Source organism: Callorhinchus milii, unplaced genomic scaffold, assembly GCF_018977255.1.
Source record: "Callorhinchus milii isolate IMCB2004 unplaced genomic scaffold, IMCB_Cmil_1.0 Scaffold3, whole genome shotgun sequence".
In the NCBI taxonomy this organism is placed as follows: Eukaryota; Metazoa; Chordata; class Chondrichthyes; order Chimaeriformes; family Callorhinchidae; genus Callorhinchus; species Callorhinchus milii.
This window is the reverse complement of record NW_024704744.1, coordinates 58,148,918-58,172,598: the sequence shown is the minus strand read 5'-3', so window position 1 is coordinate 58,172,598 and position 23,681 is coordinate 58,148,918. Positions and strand designations below refer to the sequence as shown.

General features: G+C 41.8%; 1 protein-coding gene across 1 annotated transcript in view; it reads right to left on the bottom strand.

The window, feature by feature from the left end:
* Positions 1-3,148: 3,148 nt before the first annotated feature.
* The window catches only part of nid1a (nidogen 1a), a 48,884-nt gene continuing 28,351 nt past the window's right edge, over positions 3,149-23,681 (bottom strand). The window contains exons 12-20 of the mRNA XM_007893846.2: positions 20,976-21,092; positions 17,880-18,098; positions 15,611-15,783; positions 11,330-11,456; positions 10,653-10,824; positions 7,692-7,849; positions 6,815-6,938; positions 4,565-4,677; positions 3,149-3,604 (exon numbers count right to left, since the gene is read on the bottom strand). Of these exons, the coding sequence (XP_007892037.1) occupies positions 3,483-3,604; positions 4,565-4,677; positions 6,815-6,938; positions 7,692-7,849; positions 10,653-10,824; positions 11,330-11,456; positions 15,611-15,783; positions 17,880-18,098; positions 20,976-21,092 (1,325 nt within the window). The 3' untranslated portion in view covers positions 3,149-3,482. The remainder of the gene's footprint in view (positions 3,605-4,564; positions 4,678-6,814; positions 6,939-7,691; positions 7,850-10,652; positions 10,825-11,329; positions 11,457-15,610; positions 15,784-17,879; positions 18,099-20,975; positions 21,093-23,681) is intronic.

The following is a 23,681-nucleotide window of genomic DNA, read 5'->3' as shown; positions in this document are numbered from 1 at the left end:
AAGACTACAAATGTACAATATAAAGTACTGCATTTTTTAAAATAGGAGAATCCATAGGTAGCCATTGATTTTCATTCACTATAATAAAGTCAGCCAACAAATAAGCAATACACAAGCTACAGATTACACTTCATCCATTGATTCAGAGTCCCTCCTTGTGAAACTTATCCAACAGAGGGCAGCAGAGCCTAATGAATTGGAAGCATTTTCTGAGGTTAATCTGACTCAGACATACAAACACGATCCAACTACCCTATTTACTCTGTCAATACCCTTCATTATTTTGAATGTGCCTCAATGAGACCATTCCTCAACCTCCTGAACTCCCAACACGTACAAACTGATTGCTCAAGCCTCTCGCCATTAGTCCCCAGGAAGTCACTGTGGCTAGAATGGCCACTTTGCAAAAGCTCCTGCACTGCTCCAGCAGAAATCCAGAGAATATTTCTCAATGCCTCGAGAGGATTCTCAGATCAGTGAAAAGAATCAGCTGCAAAATTCTCCATAACAGCTTGGTCACAGGATACCATAAATATAGTTCTTGTCATCAGTCCAAGGATCCATGTGTAATTCTGGACCTGGACTCTTCCTCCTGCTAATGAGAAACATTCTAAATGACAACTGCAAAGCTCTAGTGATAGAGAGCACTGTCCAGATTCTTACAAAAAGATAAATCCTACAATTTAACTTGCATCTCACCAGAACGTTCAACCTATTGGAAGTCCTCAAAAGCCTCTGGAGCAAATTTTATTGGGTAGTGATTCTCGTGTTTGCATTATTTTGATTACCTCCAATAGAAACATCAACCCTTTTGAAATTGTAGTTAGACTCATTGGTGCAATCTCTACAATAATAACTTGCATTTATATAGCGACCTTCAAGCGGGGTAGTGTCCCGGAACACTTGACAATGGTGGAATCTGACACCGAGGGAGGGGGGAGCTGACTGTAAGCACGAGCAAAGAGGAAGGTCTTTAGGCAGGAATTGATAGTGGGGAAGGAGAGAGCAGAGCGGAGGGATTGAAGGAGAGATTTCTAGAGTTTCGGGAAGTTTTTGGCTGAAGGCATGGCCACCGATGGTGAAGTAGATGGGGGACGAGGGACAAACAAGAGGACAGAGCCAGCCGAGTGGAGACAGCTGGTGGTGGGTAAGTAGATGGGATAGGTAGGGAGGTTCGAGGGAATGAAGGGATTTGAAAATGAGTGAGAGGAACTTGAAATTGATACGTTCAGTAATTGGATGTCAGTGGAGCCTGACAAGGACTGGTGTGATGGGGTTACGGAGTTTTGTGTGATTGGGTATGTGGGTGATAGTGTTTTGGATTAAGTGTATAGTGGAGCTCGAGAAACCAGCAAAGAGGGCAGTGAAATAGCCTAGCTGGGAAATGACAAAGGCGTGGACGAAGCTGTCAGCTGCATTGGTTGTGAGGTACGGACAGAGGTGGGCAACGTGACATAAGAGTTTTTTGAGGATGTAACTAGGAGGTTATATAGGGGAAGCCAGTAAATCTGGTGTATTTGGATTTCCAGAAGGCACATAAAAGGCTGTTGGATAAGATTAGAGTCCATGGAATTAAATGTAATATATTAGCATGGATTGGAGAGTGGCTAACAGGAAGAAAACAGAGTAGGGATAAACGGGTCCTTCTCAGATTGACAGAATGTGACTAGTAGAGTGCCACAAGGATCTTGGGCCTCAATTATTTACAGTCTATATCAATGATTTAGATGAGGAAATAGAACTTAACATATCTAAATTCGCGGACGATACAAAGATAGGTGGGAATGTAAGCTGTGAGGATGACACACGAAGAATGAAAAGAGAAATAGACAGGCGAGGTGAGTGGGCAAGAAGGTGGCAGATGGAGTATAACGTGGGGAATTGTGAAGTTATTCATCTAGGTAGTAAAAATAGAAAAGCAGATTATTTTCTAGAGGGAGAAGAGACTAGGTAGTGGTAGTGTTCAGAGGGATTTGGGTGTCCTTGTACACCAGTCGCAAACAGTTAGTATGCAGTTACAGCAAGCAACTAGGAAGGCTAAAGCCATGTTGGCGTTCGTTGCAAAAGGGTTGGATTACAAGAGTTAGAGAAGTCTTGCTGCAATTGTGTAAGGCCTTGGTGAGACAGCACCTAGAATATTGTGTGCAGTTTTGGTCTCCTTATTTAAGAAAGGACATACTCGCCTTAGAGCAGGTGTAGTGTAGGATCACTAGGTTGGTTCCTGGGATGAGGGGTTGACCTATGAGGATAGGTTGAGTAAACTATGGCTATATTCTCTAGAATATAGAAGAATTAGAGGTGATCTTATAGAAACCTATAAGATTCTTAAGAGTCTTGACAGGGTAGATGCCGTGAGACTGTTTCCCCTGGTTGTAGAATCTAAAACTAGGGGTCATAGTCTCAAGATTAAGGGTCAGCCTTTTCAAACTGAGTTGAGGAAACATTTCTTTACTCAGAGGGTAGTGAATTTGTGGAATTCTCTAGCCCAGAAGGCTGTGAATGCTCAGTCCTTGAACATATTCAAGACTGAGGCTGATAAATTTCTAAAGGATAGAGGGATTAAGGGATATGGTGATAGGGCGGGTAAATGGAATTAGGTTAGAAGATCAGCCATGATCTAATTACATGGAAGAGCAGGCTTCAGGGGTTGAATGGCCTACTCCTGCATCTTATGGTGATGAAGGTGGAAAAAAGCGGTCCTGGTCATGGGAACGGATGTGGGGTAGTAAGGAAAGTTGGGGATTGAACCCGACGTCTAAATTGCTCAGTTAGCCTGATGGAGAGCCCGGGGAGGTTGAGGAGTTCAGACCCTCAAGAGAGAAGAAGCTGATGGCTTCCGCCTTGCCTACATTCAGCTGCAGGAAATTTGCACTCACCCTGGCCTTGATGTCCGTCAAACAACCTGACAGGACATCAGTGGATTGGGAGTCGCAGCTGTAGAAGTAGATTTGGGTATCACCGCATACCCATTTTGACAAGATAGCAGATGCAGTTCCAGAAAGTGGGGGCAGAAAAGCATCAAGGCTGAAAGCCCAACTGCTGTTGGTGAGGTAGCCAGGAAAGGAAGAGAGGATTTTGCAAAACAAAATACCAGTTTATGTTATTTCATGTAGGATTGCAACTTCCCAGACAGTATATATGAAGCCTGTACAAAAAAATTCTATTTTATTTGATATATTTTGAAGAGCTGTACAGAGCATAATACCTGGTGTGCTGGTTTTATTCACGATGAAGTACAGTACAGTTAAGCACCATTAAAATGTTAGAACTAAAACACCAATCGCAGTACAGTTTAGTGAACTGTAAGAAAACATATTTACAGTTTAACAATTATAAAAAGTGAATAAAACCATTAAAAAAACATTCTATACTGAAAATGGTATTTTTAAAATTAAAAGGCTGCTTCGTGACAGAATCCGCTGTGACGGAAGAGGTTTGACTTAGCAGAAGTTCCCTGAAATACTCGACTGGGGAATTGGCTCTTAGTTCCTTTCCACACAGTCCACGCCCACAGACGTATCCGGACAGCGACAGGACCGTCCAGTAGGTGTTGCTAAACATAGATGAGTGCAGCCTCCATTATTTACAGCACAATGGTTCCGTCCTATAAAAAGAGAAAAAATATTGAAGCTTTGGTGCTATAGCTCCACTCTGAGCATTGCCTCCGCTTGGCTGCCTCTAGCTTGTCCCTAATCCTCTCCACCATTGGTGGCCTCGCTTTCAGCCACTATGCCCTGAAGCTTTGAAACTCTCTCCCTCAATCCCTCGGCCTTGCTCCCTCCTTTCCCTCTTTTAGATCAAGACCGAAGATTTTCCTCTTTGACTGTGCTTATGGTCATCTCCTCCCTCCCCCTGGTTGTTGTTATATATGGACTTCCCAGTGAACCCTTCCTAACATGTGACCTATTAGACAATAAAAATTGCAGAATGTGCTTTTTCTAACCTTCATTTGGAAACAAAAAAACTTGTATTATATTAGAATGTGGGTTGATTTTCATTAAAACTTTAATCTTTACAGTACCTGATCACTTCAAAAGTGTCTCAAAGCATTTAATTTCATAAATACTATCAAGTCCACTGACAACTTGTAGGCAAATTCAGCAGTCAAGTTGCCAACAAGATCCCATAAACAATCCTGAGATGAATAATGATAATAATCAAAGTGCTTAACAGGATTTCAAATAGTGACTCTTTGTAAGCAAATAACCAATTACTCTGAAGGATTATTGGCAGACACTGGGATCTTGTCTCTTCAAACAGAGTCATAAGATGCTTAACATCTACCAGAAAACCAGGTGGGATATTGGTTTAATGTCTGACCCAAAAGATTGGGACGAAGGTGCATTATCTACGTAAATAATAGAATTTGACTTCCACAAGAATTGCCTATTTTAGAATCAAACAACACAACTTAACAGAGAACAGCAACTTCAGTCTAGCATACCAGGAACTAGCTGCTATGGAACAACCCAAAATAATATTTCCCATGGTCTCGTTGAGTCAGACATTTAAAAGGGATGCAATTTAACAAATACAAGCGGCCAGTTTGGCAGCAGTTTGTTACCTGGAGGGCACTGTGAATAGGCTACGGTTATTCCATACAGACGGGATCGCTTGCGTGGCTGTTGCTCATCACTTTCTCGTCCACTGATGCGATCCACTGCTATTACAGCATCCCTTCAACAATACAAAATTTGACATAACAGAGGGTTTGCAAACATAATTCAGTTAATGCCCCAAACAGCTGATTTACTGCTGGCAAACAAAACAATCTGCTGCAATTCTATTTTAGTCTAGTCATTTCTCTGAAACAGAAACTGTACTTAAGGGGATACACACAGTTCCTAAATGCAATTGAAACATGAAGCAAACAAAAGGATTTTCCCTCTTCCTCCATTTTTAAAGAGTAATGTTTTACAGGAGGTTACACAAGCTCAACACATCATGGGTGCAATTTTGATCCAAGCAGAGCATTGAGTGCATGCATTGTGTGCCACCAGCTGAGTCCAGCTTTGGTTAGGCTAATGAAACAAGCTAATCTTCCAACTGCAGTTGGCTTGCAGTACTAGGAGAAAAAGTTACTTTTTGGGCACAAATGCAAATTGGATTTAAAAGTTCAATGTTAAAGCTTCTCTCAATAGCTCAGTTTGTAAAATCTATTGCTCGTTTTGAAAATTAGAGGAAGGTCATGGCTCATTACTATTCTTTGCCATATTTTATCCAGGGCAACGAGGAAAGACAGGTGGGAGAAATTAAACAAAAAGACTTTAGCTCAGTGGTTGAGCACTTGCTTTGTAGCTAGAGACCTGAGTTCAATTCCAGGCAGGGCGAAACCTTGGACAAGTTTCCTTACTCCACACAGAGCCTAATAATAATCCCTCTAAAACCAAAAACAATAATAAATTGGTCATTTTCAATCCATGACTGTTTGTGGGACATTGCTGTGCGCAATTGGCTGCCGCGTTCGCCCACAAATATACAGTCAATTCACTTTACAGTGTGTTCTGTGAAGCGCTTTGGGACGTCCTCCTGACGTGAAAAGCGCTATATCAAATGCAAGGATTATTATTATTATTATTATTTGTCTCCATTTACAATCCAGTGACCTGTACTGCAAAGTGCGCATGTCTGGACATCAGATAAAGACAGGTTAAAGTTCAACTATGATCCTTAATCTACTGTCCATGACCTTGCTGACAGACAAGGGGTTTCGGAGTCACTGGGGTAAGCTTTCAAAGAATGCCCAGAACTCGTGAAGCTATATTAACATACTCCAGTGTGACAAGTACCATCACAGGAGAAGGGATTTGAAATCAAATAGTCAAAAAATATGGCTCACCAAATGGTACAGCGAACAAAAGCACTGAGCCAGAAAAATTCTATGTGTTATCCCTGATCCTTGTAGAGTAGGTTAATCTCAGTCAAGGAACATGACAATTGGCCTCAGTATTCCTCAGATCAAGACGAGGGGAATAGAGGCGAAACAAAATCAGGCATTGTTCCCACTCCTGATCGCTATCTAATGACATGCGTGTGTCGACATTGGGTCAGAACAGATTGGGCTCAGTTGTGGTGCTCTCACGGTCAAATAGCCCAGCAACACAAAGAATGCGCAAGGCCCTAGAGGGCTCCTGACACCAATGGAGCCATACCCAATGAATGTGTCAGTGCTCTCAGAAGAAGTGGGAACAAATTAATGGGAAAAAGAATAAAACACTTCAAATGATTTCAGGATTTAATAGTCAGCACTTCTGGCTACTGGCCCTAGTCAGTAAATCTATCAGAAGGGTGAAAGGTTAAGAGAGATTGCAGATTAAAACAGATGGCCCAAATCACAGGAATCCAGCAATAACATGACCTGTAAAAAGAAGTAAGGTTTTGCTGATCAGCCCCTAATCTCCTTTCCACCCCCCAACAGGATTTGGTCTCCTTTTGCAATTTTGAAAACAATGAAAATTGTTTACGCATATGTCCAAAATACCTTTAAAAACAAACTCGTTCACTGAATTAAATCTCCTGGTAATACAGACTAAGAAATAAATTAGAAAAAAAACTCCCTTGTTGAAATGAAGTTTCTAGGGGTAAAAAGGCCAATGTTAAGTTATTTTGTTGATCCTGGTGCAGTTTCGCAGCAGGCTGGGAATTCTGTGGTTAAGATAATGCTGGACATTTTACTCCAACAATAAATTTATTAATATTATGTCCCTTCTACACAAAATTATCTAAAACCACGACTTCAGGCTAAAACCAACAAAACACTCAACCCAACACAATCTTGGGAAATGTGCTGAAAACATAGAAACGGATGCAGTACCTCCTCCAGTCTGTGTAGTACAAATTCCTTCCATAGCTTGTAATGCCAAAGGGATATTGGATATCTTCAAGAACCTTCCTGCGACCAGTCTGATTGGGGCTCATACATTCCAGCCTCCTGGTCCCTGCAGACAGTAAACCTCTGCAGTTAGATATCTCAGTGCAGCAACACCCAGGCAGGGAAAAGAGTTTGCTTCCGAGCTAGTTGTAGGGAGGGCCCCTGTTGCTTTTGGAAAGTTCTTTATTAGAGGAGAGTAGCTCTGCACAGTTTTATTCTAACATTAGTTTCAAGCAAAAAAAGAGGCAGACGATAATTAAACGTACTTCCAAGCAAAGAGATTTACCAAAGTTAGGAATTGGAAATCTGCAAAAGGGCTTTGATGGTTTTAAATCTGATTTCCCACGACAAAAAATCATGGTGATGTTGCAATTACAGCTATAAATTTATAGTACAACATTAAGTTACACAGCTGCAAGCACAACTGTGCAGTTCAGTCTTGAGCATAGCAGCTGGTTGTATTCATCGCATTTGTAACTTAAGTGGTTTCAGGTTTAGAAACCAACTGGTCGTTGACGCTGATGCGAAAGGAGCTGCTGCTTAACCCAGATGAACAATCGACTAAGCCAAAAATGATAAAATATTGTAAATATTTAATGCGCAAGACAAAACCACACACACACACACACACAAACATAGGACCTAATTCAGCACTATTACATTACAATTCAATAAACACAAGAGTTGAGAAACCATACAAGGATTCGACAGTCTAGATGTTACTTTTTGTTTGTGAACATGTAACTTCCCACCATCCACATGTTGCAGCAGGCACCGCATAGCTAGTTACTGGTAGAACGGACACTTCGGTTCAACCTACCTGCATCAGCCCAACACAACAATGAAGTGAATGGGTCATAGGTCAGACCATTGGGCAGGCCAAGATCATCTTTCACGAGGACTCTTCTGTTAGTACCGTCCATGTAAGAGGTTTCAATTTTGGGAGCATCTCTGTTCCAGTCAGTCCAGTAGATATTTCTGTAAAGAAAACACGGTTGAGCAGTAGCTCTGGTAACTTAGTCTAGAAAAATATATGCCCAGTTAACTTTACTAGACTTGTATAGTGGTTTGATGAAACATCACTGCTTATAACCATCGTACAATTGGCCATTCACTTCATAACTCTTTGTGGGACCTTGCTGTGCACAAAATTGCTGCTGCGTTTGCCTACAAATACAAGTAACTAGACTTATCTGTGAAACACTTGGAGATGTTTGACGTAATCGGTGCTCTATCAAATGCAACCATGATACTATTGTATTGTTGTTTAGACCACCCCCCAATAGGGCCTAATCAGCACTGGCCTAATACAAGGTACACTTGGGATGGACTCATCCCTCTGCCAATTTGAATGACCCCTGGCAAAAGATGGTAGCAAGAAGAATGATGTACTCTCCCTTTGTCACTTTCGCGTACCCACCCCAGTACTGCCTCAGTACCTTGGATCTGTCAAAGTCTGCCCCTTTTTCCTGAGGTAAAATTAATCCTTGCATTTAATATTTTTAACAAGACCAAAGCAATTAGCTTCAACAGCTCACTCCCCCACTGTAAAGTAATACGTTTACTTCAGCAATTTTTTTTGCACACACAACAAAAGACCTTGAATATATGGAACTCCAATGCCTGCACTGGCCTCATTCCTAATGAGGGGAAGTACTTGTTAAGTACTGCCTTCAGCCTCTAACCAACACAACCCCTGTACACAGCATAAATCCATTCATTCCAATGCTATAAGGCTGACATCAGATACACTATATACACTGATACAGAATTCTGCAAGTTCAGAGGGCAATTTACTGGTCTTACTGGGTCACAGGAGAACACAGAACACTGCAAAGAACACAAACACCACCACCCTTTTCAGCCACAAACCATTGCCTTAGTCTGCAAAATCCTTGAAACTTCTAGCTGGGAAGTGATTAACCCCTTGCTATCCAAATCTCAGAAACTGTGGTACAGCCCAAATCCACACGAAAGCCTTTAGAAAAAGGGGGGAAACACACAGAACATAACTACTGTTAACTTCAGAATATTAAAAAGTTGCAGCAAAACGCAAGAATTACCATTTTGTACTTGAGTGATTCCAGTCACTCATCCAGAGTGGAGATGTAACCTCAAATTGTGGGACTGAGTTTTTTTTTGGGGGGTGGGTGGGGGGGAGAGGGGGAAAAAAAGCTATTCATTAAATGCAATGCAGGCTGCAGTAAGTCATTAGCTTCCACAGTGAGACTCCATTACATACAGTTCAGCTGTTTCTTTCTCTCTCATCCCCCCTCCCTCCCAAAACACACACACAATTGGATTAAAATTTCTTGCCATTTGGGGAGGTGGGAAGGGGTGCATGCTAAACGTTAACTGATTTAATTCTCTCTCCACAATAAAGTTTTTGTTACTGCATTCTTTCCACTTAAATAAAGACATCTGTTTAATTACGTGTAATGCGTCTGTATGGCTTGTACAAGATCTTGTTTAGACCATAGTTGGAGTATTGTGTACATATTTGGGCACTGTTACCAGAGACAAAGGGTTTCAGTTATTGAAAGAAAGAAGTGAATTTAGGTATTTTTTCACTAGAGCTGAGAAAGTTAAGACGGTGACCTCATAGAAATCTTTGGGATTATGAAGGGTCATAGATTATTTCCACTGAATGCAATCAGTAATGAGAGGATGCACATTTAAGGTGATCACAAAAATAATTAAAGGGGAAAAAAAATCTTTACAGAGGGTGATTTAAGTGCAGAATTCTCTGCCACAAAGCACACAAGTTCATAAAATCTTTTAATAGAGAATTAGACAGAAGCTTGAAAGCACTGCGGAATATTGAAAAGGTATGAGGTGAAACTGCAGAGCAAGATTAGATTAATTAGATGTATGTAGTTCATGGACACCAAATAAATAATAATACTTACCTTTGATATCACACCTATCACTTTGGGAGGATGCAGTAAAATGCTTCACAGGATTTACTGTGGTGACTATTTTGTGGGAAAACACAGTAACTAATTTGCACAGAACAATGTCCCACAAAGAGCCATGAAGTGAATGACTAATTGCTATACGGGGATTGGTGTGCAATACACAGGAAGAAACTCCCTTCTCTTTTTGAAGGGTTTCAAAGGATCTTTTAATGTCCACACAAACTGGCAGATTTGGTTCAGTCTTACCCAAAGGATGGCACCTCCAACAATTAAGCATTGCCCCAACACTGCATTAGAGTATCAGTCTGGATTTGAAGTCCTGACATGGGGCTTGAACCTACAATCTTCAGACATGGGGCGAGAGGGCTACCAACTGAGCCAGGCTGACATTATCTTTGAAGGCTGGCCTGCCCAGTTGCTGCTTTGTTTTAGGCCCAGCTTTGTGGAATACTGGGCTAAGACAATTGTCAACTGGTACAAATTAAGCCAGTTTTGATTGTAGTAGCCTTCCTACCTATGGTCCTATCAATTTGAATGCTTGTAAATAAAACTAACCGTCAAGTGAAAATATCTGGGCACTGTTACCGGGGCCAAGGGGTTTCAGTTATGAAAGAAATAATTGAAGTTAGGTCTTTTTCCAGTAGAGCTGAGAAAGTTATGGTAGTGATCTCAAGACACTATCCACAATTACAGCCTTTCTGCCTTTGAAGAATGTATCAAAATCTAAGATGATAGCTTTACTTCAGTTCCACAAGTTTCTGTATTCCAGTTTTTTTGTGGCACCGCTGTCCATGTTAAGCTTTTGCAAAACTAAAGACGCTAAAGACAGTGTGTGTAAAAGAGCTACATATATATGTATATACCCTCTGGCAGAATCTGTAACGATAGCTCTCGGATTCACCAGGCCACTGCTAAATAGCACCCGGCGCTGGCTTCCATCCATCTTAGCCACTTCGATCCTGTCCAGCCCAGAGTCTGTCCAAAAAATGTTGCGGCCCAGGTGATCAACAGCTATTCCTTCAGGGCTTTCCAGGCCTGTAGAGGCAATGGGTTATAATTAGATTCAGAAAGTAGCCACAAACACTCAATAATGCTGCAGTCACCAAAATTGACCTAACTTTCTAACATTCAAGAAGTACAATAGTTGCACACTGAAATATTTCAACACAAACCGTATCTGCATCAGGCAAATACTTTTTTATTTGAAACGGATTAGAAATTTAGAAATGTAAAGATAGGAGTTGGAATTTCAATCCTATGCTCTCAGCGTTCCCCAATGGCAAATGCTTTGAATAAACACTCTTCAGGTAGTTGCCATAAGCTCTCAAGAGCAGCAAAACAGTTTTTTTTTAAAAAAATAAGACTCACAGAATGTGAACACAAATTCAGTTATACAGTTTGTGTCAACTTGCTGCTGATTCATGTCATGCTCTCAGTGTCAGTTTTGAACTAACCTCAGGCTTACAAAACACACTGCAGCTAATGTGCAACAATGGAAAATCCGATAGGGCTTTAATTTATATTAGTCCGCTATACTGACCTGTTCTGATGACAGTAACAGGCTCCCCTCCTTGAAGACTGGCTCGATTGATGGTATGGCCTGCAATGTCAGTCCAGTAAACCATTTTTTCCAAACAGTCATGAGCAACACCAATGACTATCTTATCCTAAAAGCAGAACAACAAACAGACAGTTAAATAGGATGTTCAATTCTGGGCAAAACAAGCTTGGAGGATAAGTTATGAAGAATTTTTCAATTGACTGGGTGGTTCTTTATAGAGTTACAGCTTTGCTTGATGAATTACACTGATAAAGAAAGCCTGGAATGAACTGAATTCTCTCCAGTCAGGTTTACTCGAGAATTGTACTGTCCCAAATTCATTCAAATTATGAACTTTCCATCAGCAGCCTGGCTCAGTTGAAAACACTCTTGCCTTCGAGTTAGAAGGGACTTAGAACCCATACAGTCAAGCCTGACATTCCAGTGTAGTGGTGGAGTCGTGCTGCATATCATGGCTGTTTGTGGGACATTTCTGTGCGCAAACTAGCTGCTGCTTTTCCCCAACAAAACACAGTCACTCGATTTTATAGTACAGCCAGTGAAGCTCTTTGAGATTTTGAATGAAATTCAAGAGGATGCAAAACTGAGAAGATACTGCTGCCAGGGTAAATCTAGCACGGACATGAAACCTACCACTGCTGCTAGTGAGATCTGGTTTAAGGCCACATATTCTACACAAGTAAATTCAGCTAATGTAGTGTCAAGTAGAGAACTACCTTTTAGTCACTTTCAGATTTGCCTTACACCCATTTGACAGTGTAAGGTGCAAGATTTTGCTGTGATCGTCAAGCAATAAAACGTTTACAGTGATGGTACTCAGTCACCACTTACTGCATTTTTTGTCAACAATGAGTGTGGAAACTACAAGTCACACACATAGAGAGGGCGCGAGAGGCCCACCCGCGCAGAGAGCGGGCAGCGCCCGCAGAGAGCGGGCGACGCCCGCCCACAGATACAGAGAGAGACGCCCGCCCACAGATACAGAGAGAGACGCCCGCCCACAGATACAGAGAGAGACGCCCGCCCACAGATACAGAGAGAGACGCCCGCCCACAGATACAGAGAGAGACGCCCGCCCACAGATACAGAGAGAGACGCCCGCCCACAGATACAGAGAGAGACGCCCGCCCACAGGTACAGAGAGAGACGCCCGCCCACAGGTACAGAGAGAGACGCACGCCCACAGGTACAGAGAGAGACGCGCACACACAAATAGAGAGACGTGCACACACAAATAGAGAGACGTGCACACACAAATAGAGAGACGTGCACACACAAATAGAGAGACGTGCACACACAAATAGAGAGAAGCGCACACACAAATACAGAGAGAGAGACAGACGCACACAAATACAGAGACACATTCTCAGAGGGACACACACACACTCAGACACAAAGAGACATACACACACAAAGAAGACAGACACACTCACATAAAGACACACACACACACCATCACAACAGAAGGACCTCAGAGTGTAGCCCATTTGCTGCTTACACATCAGGTAACGATAGGTAAACAGCGCAAGCGGCCAGTGGGCCAGAAATTACATTTATGGCGGGTGTGTAGCGGGCGGAGGTTGTAGGGGAAAATGCGTGGCCGCACTTTTCTGTTGGCCCAGGTTAAAAGGAAGCATCAGAATGTAAAGATTTACATTAAGGAAATGTCATGTGTTGCTGCATCTGGGTGAAGAGGATAACTCACCCCTCAAATAAACTATTACAGTAATTCTTTTACAAAACATTGTGGGTGAAAGAAGAAACATTTGGACTAGTTTCTTTTGTTAGTTGTCTAGACAATTAATTGACGGTCACGATTAAGAAATCCAACTTTTCACGCACAGACTTAAATAAACAGGTTGTGGTTATTCCTCCAGCAGATACGCAAACCACAAGACTTTGTTTGCTTCAAATCCATTACATTTGAAAAATATTCTTTCCATTTCACTGCATTATACAATCTCAAGCTGTCATGCCATTATTTCTCAATGAGTTGGTTTATGAAACAAGTTTGCAGTTCAAAGATATTGGGCCACAAATACATTTTGGAAAAATAAATAAGGTTTCAGAGGACCAAATTGCATGAAATATTTCTGCAGCCATTACAGACACAAGCCTAAGTTCACTCTTTGCCGAACACTAAAAATTTAAGTTGGATACAGTCTGGAGTGAAGTATTTAATCTGGAGTGAAAGTATTTAGTCAAAGTTATTACAGCACTATAGGAAATATAGCCCTTGCAGCAGCGTTGTAGTATAATAGTTCTTCCATTTGGAATAATAACTTGCACCCGATCACATCAACGAGATGTCTCAAAGCACTTCATAGGATTCTACCGAGGGATCCTGACTTTGGGGTTCATTAATTTGATTTTTCGGGGTTTATTTATTTATTTATTTTTAGCAATTTTAGAACGTTTCTAAATTGTTTTCTTGAGGGGGGTTCGTTACTGTAAGTAGAAGGGGAGAGAGTGAGGCGCTGTCATGCATGCGCAGTGTTTCCCTCCTCTCATACACACACTTCACCAGATGTACCTGTACACACAGAGGTGAGGGAGAGGTGGAGAGAGGTTGGCACACCAGGATGCTGCCGAGAGCAAGAGAGAGAGAGCGAGAGAGAGAAAGAGAAACTTCACCTTGAAGTTGAATAACGATTTTCGGTGTTTATGGGATAAACACCAATATAATTTTTTCTGTATAGAGTGTTTTAAAAATTGGTTAAAAACGAAAATCAGAAGCTCTAAACTGTTTGGCGTATTGTAGATACATCTTCCAAATGGGTAAATCTTGAAGGATCACATGTGTTTAAAAAACTACTGTTTGCTGCAAACAGAATTAAAACAATGACTTAAGTTTAATCGTCAAATGTATCACTGGGTGGATTTAAGTTGTCGGCTGCTTCTACTATCAACAACAACTTGCATTTATTTAGCACCCTTCACGCAGGGTAGCGTCCCGGAGTGCTCGACAGTGGCGGAATTTGACTACAAACCAGGGAGGGAGGGAGGTGACCATAAGCACGATCAAAAAGGAAGGTCTTTAGGTGGGATTTGAAAGGGGTGGGGGGGGGGAGGGAGGGAGCAAGGTGGAGGGATTGAGGGAGAGAGTTCCATAGTTTTGGGGCGTAGTGGCTGAAGGCACGGTCACCGATGGTGGAGCGAAGGGGACGGGGGAACAAATAGGAGGCTGGAGCCAGCCGAATGGAGGCAGCGGGTGGGGGAGTGGGGAGGGGTGGGGGGAAGCAGATTAGATAGGTAGAGAGGTGCAAGGGCATGAAGGCATTTGAAAACGAGTGAGAGGATCTTGAAATCGATCCATTTGGTAATTGGGAACGGAGACTTGCAAGGACTGGTGTGATGGGGGTACAGAGTTTTGGGACAGAGCCTGAGGAGAGGGATTGGTTGATTGTGTCGGCCAGCAGTGGGCAGAGGAGAAGGAGTTGAGTGACCAGAAGCTGGGGGAGGGAGTCAAGGCAGCAGATGGTGGGCTTCATATGGGTGATAGTGGGGGAATAGGAGGAGGGAGAGAAGGGGCAAAGAAGTGTAGTGTGGTAGGAGGAAAGAGTGATGAAGGAAGCAGCCAGATGGATGTTATCTATCTTAGAGAAAAAGAAGTCCAGGACCTCTTCGCACTTGGCATCTGAAGTGAGGATCGAAGGTGCTTGAGAGGGCGTGGGAAGAAGTGGTGGGTTGTGGAGATCAGGATTTTGGGTTGATTTTGGCCTCGAGAATGACCTGCGAGTAGAAGGCAGTTTTGGCATGAGAGAGAGAGAGAGAGAGAGAGAGAGAGTGGGGGTAGGTGTGAAGATGCTCGAGCCACAGGTGGCGGTGAACTGTGAGGCCAGTTTTGTGCCATCTGCGCTTGAGCAACTGGGTTTCTGATTTGAGGGAGCAGAGATGATCGTTGTACCAGGGTGAGCGGGTAGGCTTGAAGATGGATCTGATTTTCAAGGGGCAAGGGAATTGAAGGTAGAGCAGCTTGACTGCTGTGTTTAGATCACTGCGGTGGAAGGCTAGAGGGAGAGAAGATCCGAGGATCAAAAAGTTTTGCCCTCGTCAAAAGGTGACACCTTTATGTCAGATGGGTTAACCCCCTTGCACACACATGCTTAATGTCACATCTTTCAGTGAATCAGGAGGGGAATAGGAGCAATGGTATGTCATAGGTGTTTACTGGAATTAGTAAAAGAGCTGTCTCGCTGTATCACCGTGCACAGTATGAAATGTCAACTTTTGTAATTGTTTGTGCTTAAGATTACTTACAGGAACATGCAGTAAAGTCATTGCTTCCCCTTTCTTCAGTCCACCAGCTTCCACGGGAACGTGTTCAATCTTTCCACTTTGTGCAAAAAGTAGATGTGTGCCTGGTGGGAGTGGAATGACATCTGGTCTGGTCGTGGGCCCAATTACGACAGGAGGAACTACTGTGGCAAGACCTGTCAGAACAGCCAAAGAAACCAGATGGTCCATTTGAAAAGACCATATCATGTCGAGTTTAAACAAAGTACAAGTTAACTACTTCAGTGTATTTTCCTTAGAAATACAGAGAAAGTTTGGATTAAGGAAAAACGTAACAAAGTTAACATGTGGAATGCAGAGGTTTTCCAGCAGGAATGTCATCGTGATCTGTAATCCATATGTAATTTCATCGAACACTAAAGACATGGAATAAATTGACAATTACTGCGAGCAACAAAGAAAAACTATCAAAAACATAAAATTGAACTAAGCCAGACCAAAAATGGTATTTATCTATTCTCTTGTACACAGCTAGAACACGGGATACAACTAGGCGGCAACTGCAAGATGACTGTTATCCAATCAGAGATTCTTGTACAGTTAATTACATTTGAACGTTTTTCCATGTTTTAGGACATGTACGCACCACAGACATCAGATTACACACAACAGACCACCGGGTAGGGGTTGACAAGGTTACAAGGCACTTAAGGGGTTCAAGGTTGGACATCGTCATACACTGAACATGGTCACAAACAACTTTTTCTTAAAATATAGTTTTGTTTCATTAACATTTTTGGCGCTTTTTCCCTGGAGGTCTGATAAAGTTCATACATTCCACAGCTGCCAAGCCTTTCCCCATGTGTCAGGAAGAAATAGAACTTGCACAGCAGGAACAGAACACAGGCTGCAAAGTATTGGCTTGTGGCATCCAGCTACAAATGGAACTCGGTTATTAAATCAAAAAACTTTTCATGACATAAATACTGTTGCAATTAAGCATTGATAAATGGTTTTGGTTTTTAAGGAAACCACTACCTACAAAAATGTGTTAATAAGTTGTTTTTGTCAAGTCAATTTACAATATTATCAAACTGGCAAGCGGTAAGCAATTTTCTTTATGCAAGTTGAAAGTTTGGAAATGCCAATTTAGCTACATTTACTTAAAATAGCTTTCAATATGCTGCCAAAACAGCACAGAGAATGCTGTGACATTCATTGCCTTATAAGTATTTTTAAAAATCAGATCGTGATGGCAACAGTGCTGTGAATAGCCCTCGTCCCTTTTTCAAAATGTTATTCCTCACATTTCAGAAATACTACTGGCTTTTGTAAACATAGCGGGATCTAAAGAGAAAAGATCAGACTGTTGGGCAGCACTTTGTTTTCAGGCACTCTTCCATGTGCCTTTTAGCTGTGGTAAGCTCCCAGCAATGTTAGAAATGTGAAGCCTGAAGTGAGTCTGTATACTTCCCACTCCTCATTTCTTGCAGGCTGGAAAAAAAATCCCAGAATGCTAAAATTGGGCAACATACAGGACTAGAAAAAGATCACTGCAATCTTTCTGGCTGTTCCCAAGGTTTGAAAAATAACCTCGCCATTCACTAATGTTAATATTACTGCGTTCAGTTTCTGGAATAGGCTTTGAATGTAGCCTTGGAAAAGTGAGCCAGGTGCAATTTGCACCATGGTGGGTATGAACCTCATTGCTCTTGAAACCACCTTGTCCAGTCCAGGATGCGAGTGTCATACCTATTGTCTGAGGGCTGTTTATGCATCACGTTTGGCTGATAAACGGTTGCCAAGAGGACATTATATACACAGCTTTAAGAGGACGGCTGTCTTGCCAGCTGTGGACCAAATACTGATTATGTAGTAAAGCTCCTGGCAGGAATTATAGGCTCAATCACTAAGTTCCAAGTGACAGATTTCGCAGATAGTGTTATTTGGAAGAAAGGAAAGTTGGCTTGGAGGAGACTAACAGGAAACATATGGGGAGAGGAGGAAGGGGACAGATCTCCCTTCAGAACCAACAACCAAAAATGTTGTTAACTATTAAACTTCTTACAAGGATATCTGGAAACGTATTTTGTGTTATAAATACTGTATCAAAATTATAATCCTTTGTTCAAAAATGCTTCCAACTACTATGGCATCAAATGCATACACAAAATAACCCCGGTAAATGAATGTATATGCATCTCCAGTTCTAAAGCCGTATGAATTGCTCATATTTATTTCATTAAATTTACAAACTTGGTAACTAATAGTCGATAGGATTTCTGGTACTTACATGGGGGCCGGATTCCAGGGTGAGTCCTGGTTCCTGGAATCTCTTCACCATTCTTGTCCACACACCAGCAGATGGTTGTACTTTGATGGCATTGGGTAGGTATATAGTTCCCATTCCCATCACACTGAGGGATGTAGCGGGTAGGTCTGGGTCCTCTTGGTTCCGGGATTTCCAGGACACTGTCCCTGTGACGCTCACATTGCGTTGCCCCCTCTGAACCTATTTTTTTTTGCAACAGTACAAACAAGCAAGTGCAGGGATTGTAAGAACTGTTTTCTTAAAACCAGCATATGATAATAATAATATGGTAAGCTGTGATGCCCAGACAATCTTGCAGAGGTTGATTGCAGCAAAATTAGGTGATATTGATATATAAACTGGTGGTCACACTGACCTACTGAGCTTCTCCATCAGGAGATATCCGGTTTCCTGGCTTTGTCAATGTAGCCTCTGTACTGTCATCAGAAAAGCATGCAAGAGGGACTACTGCCTGCTTGATGAGGCAACAAAATACATAGAATCATGCAAGAGAGATGACCAAAGGTTTAAAAATAACTTCGCCATTCACTAATGTTGATATTACTGTATTCAAAGTTTCTGGAATAGGTTTTGAATGAAACCGTGGAAATTTTGGGAAAGGTGACCAAAAGCACGGTTGAAAAGATAGGTCTTAAATTGAACAAACAGGATTATCAGGATGTGGAATCTCATGCCGGGTTGTGTGGTCAAGGCAGAATTTATATTGGCTTATAAGAAGAAAACAGATAGAGATCCAAAAATTAGTAATTTGCAGTGATATTGAGAAAAGGCAGACAAATGAGGCTGAATGGATTTCTTTTTCAAAGAGTCACCAGAATTGGGTTGAATGGCCTGTTCTGTGCTATAAAGTTCTATGATTCTATTATGGGTGCAGGTACAATCCCATGTCCTACCACTCTGTGCAGTATACTGGTTCACCAAATTACTGTCAGCTAGTGCCTTAACTTCCTCCCCATCAGTAACCAGATAAATCGAGTACCACAATCATTTCTAGGTCAAATACATGAACCTTTACACCCCTGCAGTGAGAACTGAGGGCAGATGGACATCCATTAATATACTGTGGCAAGAGGTTCATTTTGCTATTACTGCAAGTGCATTCTTTCTGTGGGAACAAGACTTGACTGTTTGAGTTTACCGATTGTTTAGTCTGTTAAGGAAGACAGCTTGAAAAAACTGAAACCTGTCACACGTGACCAAGAAGTGGAACTGGATGGGAGAGGTCAAATGAATCATTAGTAACTATGGGGCTATTCTTCCAAATGCATTAATTGTGGAAATGTGGAATTCACTACCTCAAAAGGTTGTAGATGCCTGATCAATCGAAATATTTAAGAGGTAAACTGATGAGGGTGGGTAGATATATCAAGGAATATGGAGAAAAGGCAGGGCAATGGTATTAAATTGTAGATTAGCCATAAGTTGCGCCAATAGAAAAGTGTGGCCGTACTTTTTCTACGGAATCAGCTACAAACACGCTACAAAATCCCCTCCACTACAACAATGGATTGCCCTCCACAATGGCCTCCATGCAGGGGAGCATTTCAGAGCGCACTACACACCTGTACACACATTGTGTTAAGCCACGGGCCTCTGCGCTCTGTTTGCTCGACGCTTCGACTGTGGGTGGAGCGGCTCCGGTCGCACAAGCACGGGGCAGGGAGGGTTAAAATCGCGGAAGCCTCGCGAGTGGGAAATCATCTCCGTCCGGCACCCACAGCCTAAACTGAGCTCCTGCAACCAATTCTTGGTAAGTGCTGCACTATACACTATACAAAATAGTATTTTAAACATAACTACATGTTCATGAAATATGCCTATAGCTTTAATCCGGGTTGTTTCACAAAATGCATCTCTCAACAGCATCAACTCATCCTCCGCAGTTTTCCGCAAAATTTATCAAATTTCTGCAAAATTTGTCAAATGCCCCACAATTTTTGGCAAATATTTCCACATTTTTCTATTGGCCCAGGCTATAACATAGTTGAACAGGCTGAATGGTCTACTCCTGTTCCTATCTCCTTATGTTCTCAGCAAACCTGTTTTTGATTGGAATGTAGGGGGAGGGGAAGAGGATGAGAAAAAGCATTAAAGGGAGATTAAAAATCCCTACTCTTTTTGGAAAGCTTACAAGTCATACTTAGCGATTCTGGAAAACAATACATTGGCGTTGAAGAAGTAGAGGTACACAACAAGATTAATTAATCGCAACTCCAGTGGAGATCTGTTCAATGACCAGCAGAACATCACAGCCAATTACTGTGAATCCCATCACCTCCAGCTGGAGTAGAGGTCCAGTCAAATGGCCAAGAGGTATAGCACCATCAGATATTAAGAACAGAAGGTCAACTGGCCCATCAAGCCTGCTCTGACACATACCATTCCATGGCACAAACAAAACCTCCTCATTATATCCCCTAACATTTTTACCCACTAACTATCTGTCCACCTCTTTTTTATATCCCACAACTGACTTCATTTATAGATTCCGGAGGAGTGCATTCCACAACCACTACTTGTTGTTTCCAAATGATCTAATTTGAAGTACAACACTGCCTGGAGTCTAGACATGACACTCAACTGTGGCTGTTTTCATCTTCAACCTCAGTCTATACCTCAACATCAATTCTTGCCTGATACAATTACACATTCATCAAGCACTGAAGTTACTTTCACCATCCATAATGTACTTCCATATTCCTTAATTAAGGCTCAGAGTTCAATGTCCTGGCACATCACCCTTTATCGGTCAATGATAAACAAGCACTCACTTCAACCTGCTCAAACAGTCAATGGACCAGCCAGAATGTTAGTAACTGGCTACAGGTCATGTCTGTCAACATTGGTGAGCTTTGTGCAAGAGACAACTCCTCAGTCCTATAAAGACAACAGCAGGAGCAGGAAAGAGAACAAAGGGAAGTGTGGCTCACAACAAAGCTCTCATATATACTAGAAATGGAGAAGGAAACCTAAACAAGATGTTGACAAACTGCAATTCTTTAGACGTCAGTTTGTATAATGTAATTCGTGCTTTGTGCACCCAAAATACATCCTTACCTGTGCACTGGAACCCATCGCCCTGATAACCAGGCCCACACTGACAACTGAAGGATCCAGGAGTGTTGTAGCATTGAGCATATGGGTGGCATCGGTTTGGCTGGCACTCATCAATATCTAGAGAAAGACAATAGGCATTTATTTTAAAAACAAAAACAGAAGTCGCTGGGAACACTCAGCAGGTATTCTTTTTTAGGCATTTATTTTAATTGGTTACTGTGCAAGGATTCCTTTGAGCACATTTTCCCAAAGCCTCCAGAGCCTACCAAATGAAATTGCCTCCTGGTTAAAAGAGCATTTCTCTCTCAAAACCTACACAATTCATTTTATGTACAGGGCGATTCCATTATAATAAGACTCTTTGGGTTCAAAAAATAAATTATAGACACGTCACCACTGAGGTCACTTTCAGCACAGCCTACCCATCTTCCTGCATAATTCAAGAAGCCAGCAGGTCAGCCAACACTGCTCTTGAGCGTTTCTAGTATTACAAACAATCACAAGAGCTGCTTCCTGTGTCCTGCATGCCGTGCAGGAAGCCGGCCAGAGCGTGCGGGAAGCTGGAAGTGTACCACAATTCCACTGATCACGGGTTCATAGAAGATCCATATTGTAACTCACATCATGCTCCATGCTCTACCTTCTAACAGTTTCACCTTGTAATCACTTTGTCACCTTATCACCCAGCAACATCAACTATTCAATACTGCAAAGCTGTCTGGAGTATCCACAATTGTGCCAGAAAATTCATAGCTGCTTGAAATATTTGATGAAGGAAGAAGGGAACATTTTGCTAATTGTAAAGTATCTCTCTTGGTTCTACTTGGGTTAATTTTCATCCACAAGCCTTTCACAGTTGCTGTCAGTGGAAATATTTCACTACTAATTGCAGGATGCCCCAGGCGGGATTATATAGTGCTTGGATTGCTGTTATCTTTCTGTGTATAGTAAAGCATCTTTCCAGCTCACCTCTCCACCCCCCCAGGGGCCTGGGGCCTTTTTTAAAACATTCACATACTGGGAAATTATAGTTTTGCAACACTATGGCCTCAGCCTGACCTACAATTTGAGCCTCACTTCCGCGCCCCCACCCCCAACCCAGACCCTCCCAACAAACAGAACCACAGACAATGAGTCACGTCACTGTGTTTATAGACTGAACAGTTCTTACAAATCAAGTCAAATGGCTAATTTGTGCACTACCATAAAAGGGGTTGAAATCTCACTCGATACAAAAATTTAGCGAAACTGTTACACACTCCTTCTCTATAATAATCAGAAGTTACTGACCCAGCACAGTTTAAGGATTCCAGTTTTTTTTATAATTTGACAGATAATAGATTATTATTTTACTTCTCCCCCTGGATTTGTAGCAACATTTGGCTCCAAAATTAGCCAACTGCTAACAAGCAGGAAGCCAATGTCCCTGCAAGGTGCCCATCGGGAAGTGACATCTATGACAACCTTCTGACCCGGAAGGTGAGGCTAAGTAGGACAAAACGGTAAAAAAAAAATTTTAAAAAAAAGTTTAATGATGGGAATTCACTTTATTTGATTTGGAAAACCCAAATACCAATTTTTACTGATTCAAATTGGATAAAGGCAAGCGTAGCGTACAGGAGAAGTACATGTTCTCTACCGACAAAAATACAGCTACAATGAATTGAATATTACCCAGAGTTTACAAGATGGCTGTGTATCAGAGAACATAGTTCACTGCTTGAGACAGTAGTATTCTGACTGTGCCTCTTGTGCATGAGACAATACAACCTAAACATATTGGAACCTTCCTGAAGGCAGTATAAATATATTTCAGTGAAATATGTAAGACATGTGGAATTTACACTACAAGGAGGCAAAGTCAACATGATTAGAGAGCAAACATTTTTATTGCTTCTTCGACAGTACATGATTAAAAAGTTTAGGACTTAGACAATTGACTGTACTGAGTTGCAAAATAAATGAGAAATTACAATAGAACTATTTCACTAGTTATGAAACATCCGGACACCTTTGTGGCATTTACATTGAATGTGAATTCTCACACAGCAGCTTGCTTGCATGTTCAGTTGTTTGAGTTGTGTGTGACTATTTCCTCCCACTCACCGCCCCAAGGATGAAGAAAGGTTTATACAGTACAGCCACCAGAAAACTGCACTACTGCCCATAGTGGGCAAGTCTATCACTAGTCCAGGAATATAGCAACCATCTCAAGGACTGCAGATTTTATATTACCATAGCTTTCATTTGGCTATTTCCAGCTGTGTCTCAGCACCTCAGGAGGCGTTTACCACCTCATTTACCTGAAGTCAAGGCTGACGTCAGCAGCAACGCAAACACACCAATGGAAAACAAATAGGTGTGATAGACCCTGTGGTAGCTCAATTCCCAATGACTTTGGGGTTTTTTTGTGTTGGGGAAGAAAAGAGGTACAAAAGAAAAATAACTAGCACCTGTTGGATACTAATTCATAAATAAGGACCAATTGACTAGGACCAATGAAAGGGGATCAGGAGGTAGATAAAGCAGAAAAAACTGTAAAAGGATTTTTTTTAGACTGTTTGAATTTTGTAACTGGTGAAAATAAGAGTGTTCTACACATTATTGAGAACATAACAGCACCTTCAGAAAAGCATAAATGCAAAACTAGCAGTACACATGCATGCATGGGTACTCACTCAAACAGTTACTGCAGCAGATCTTTAA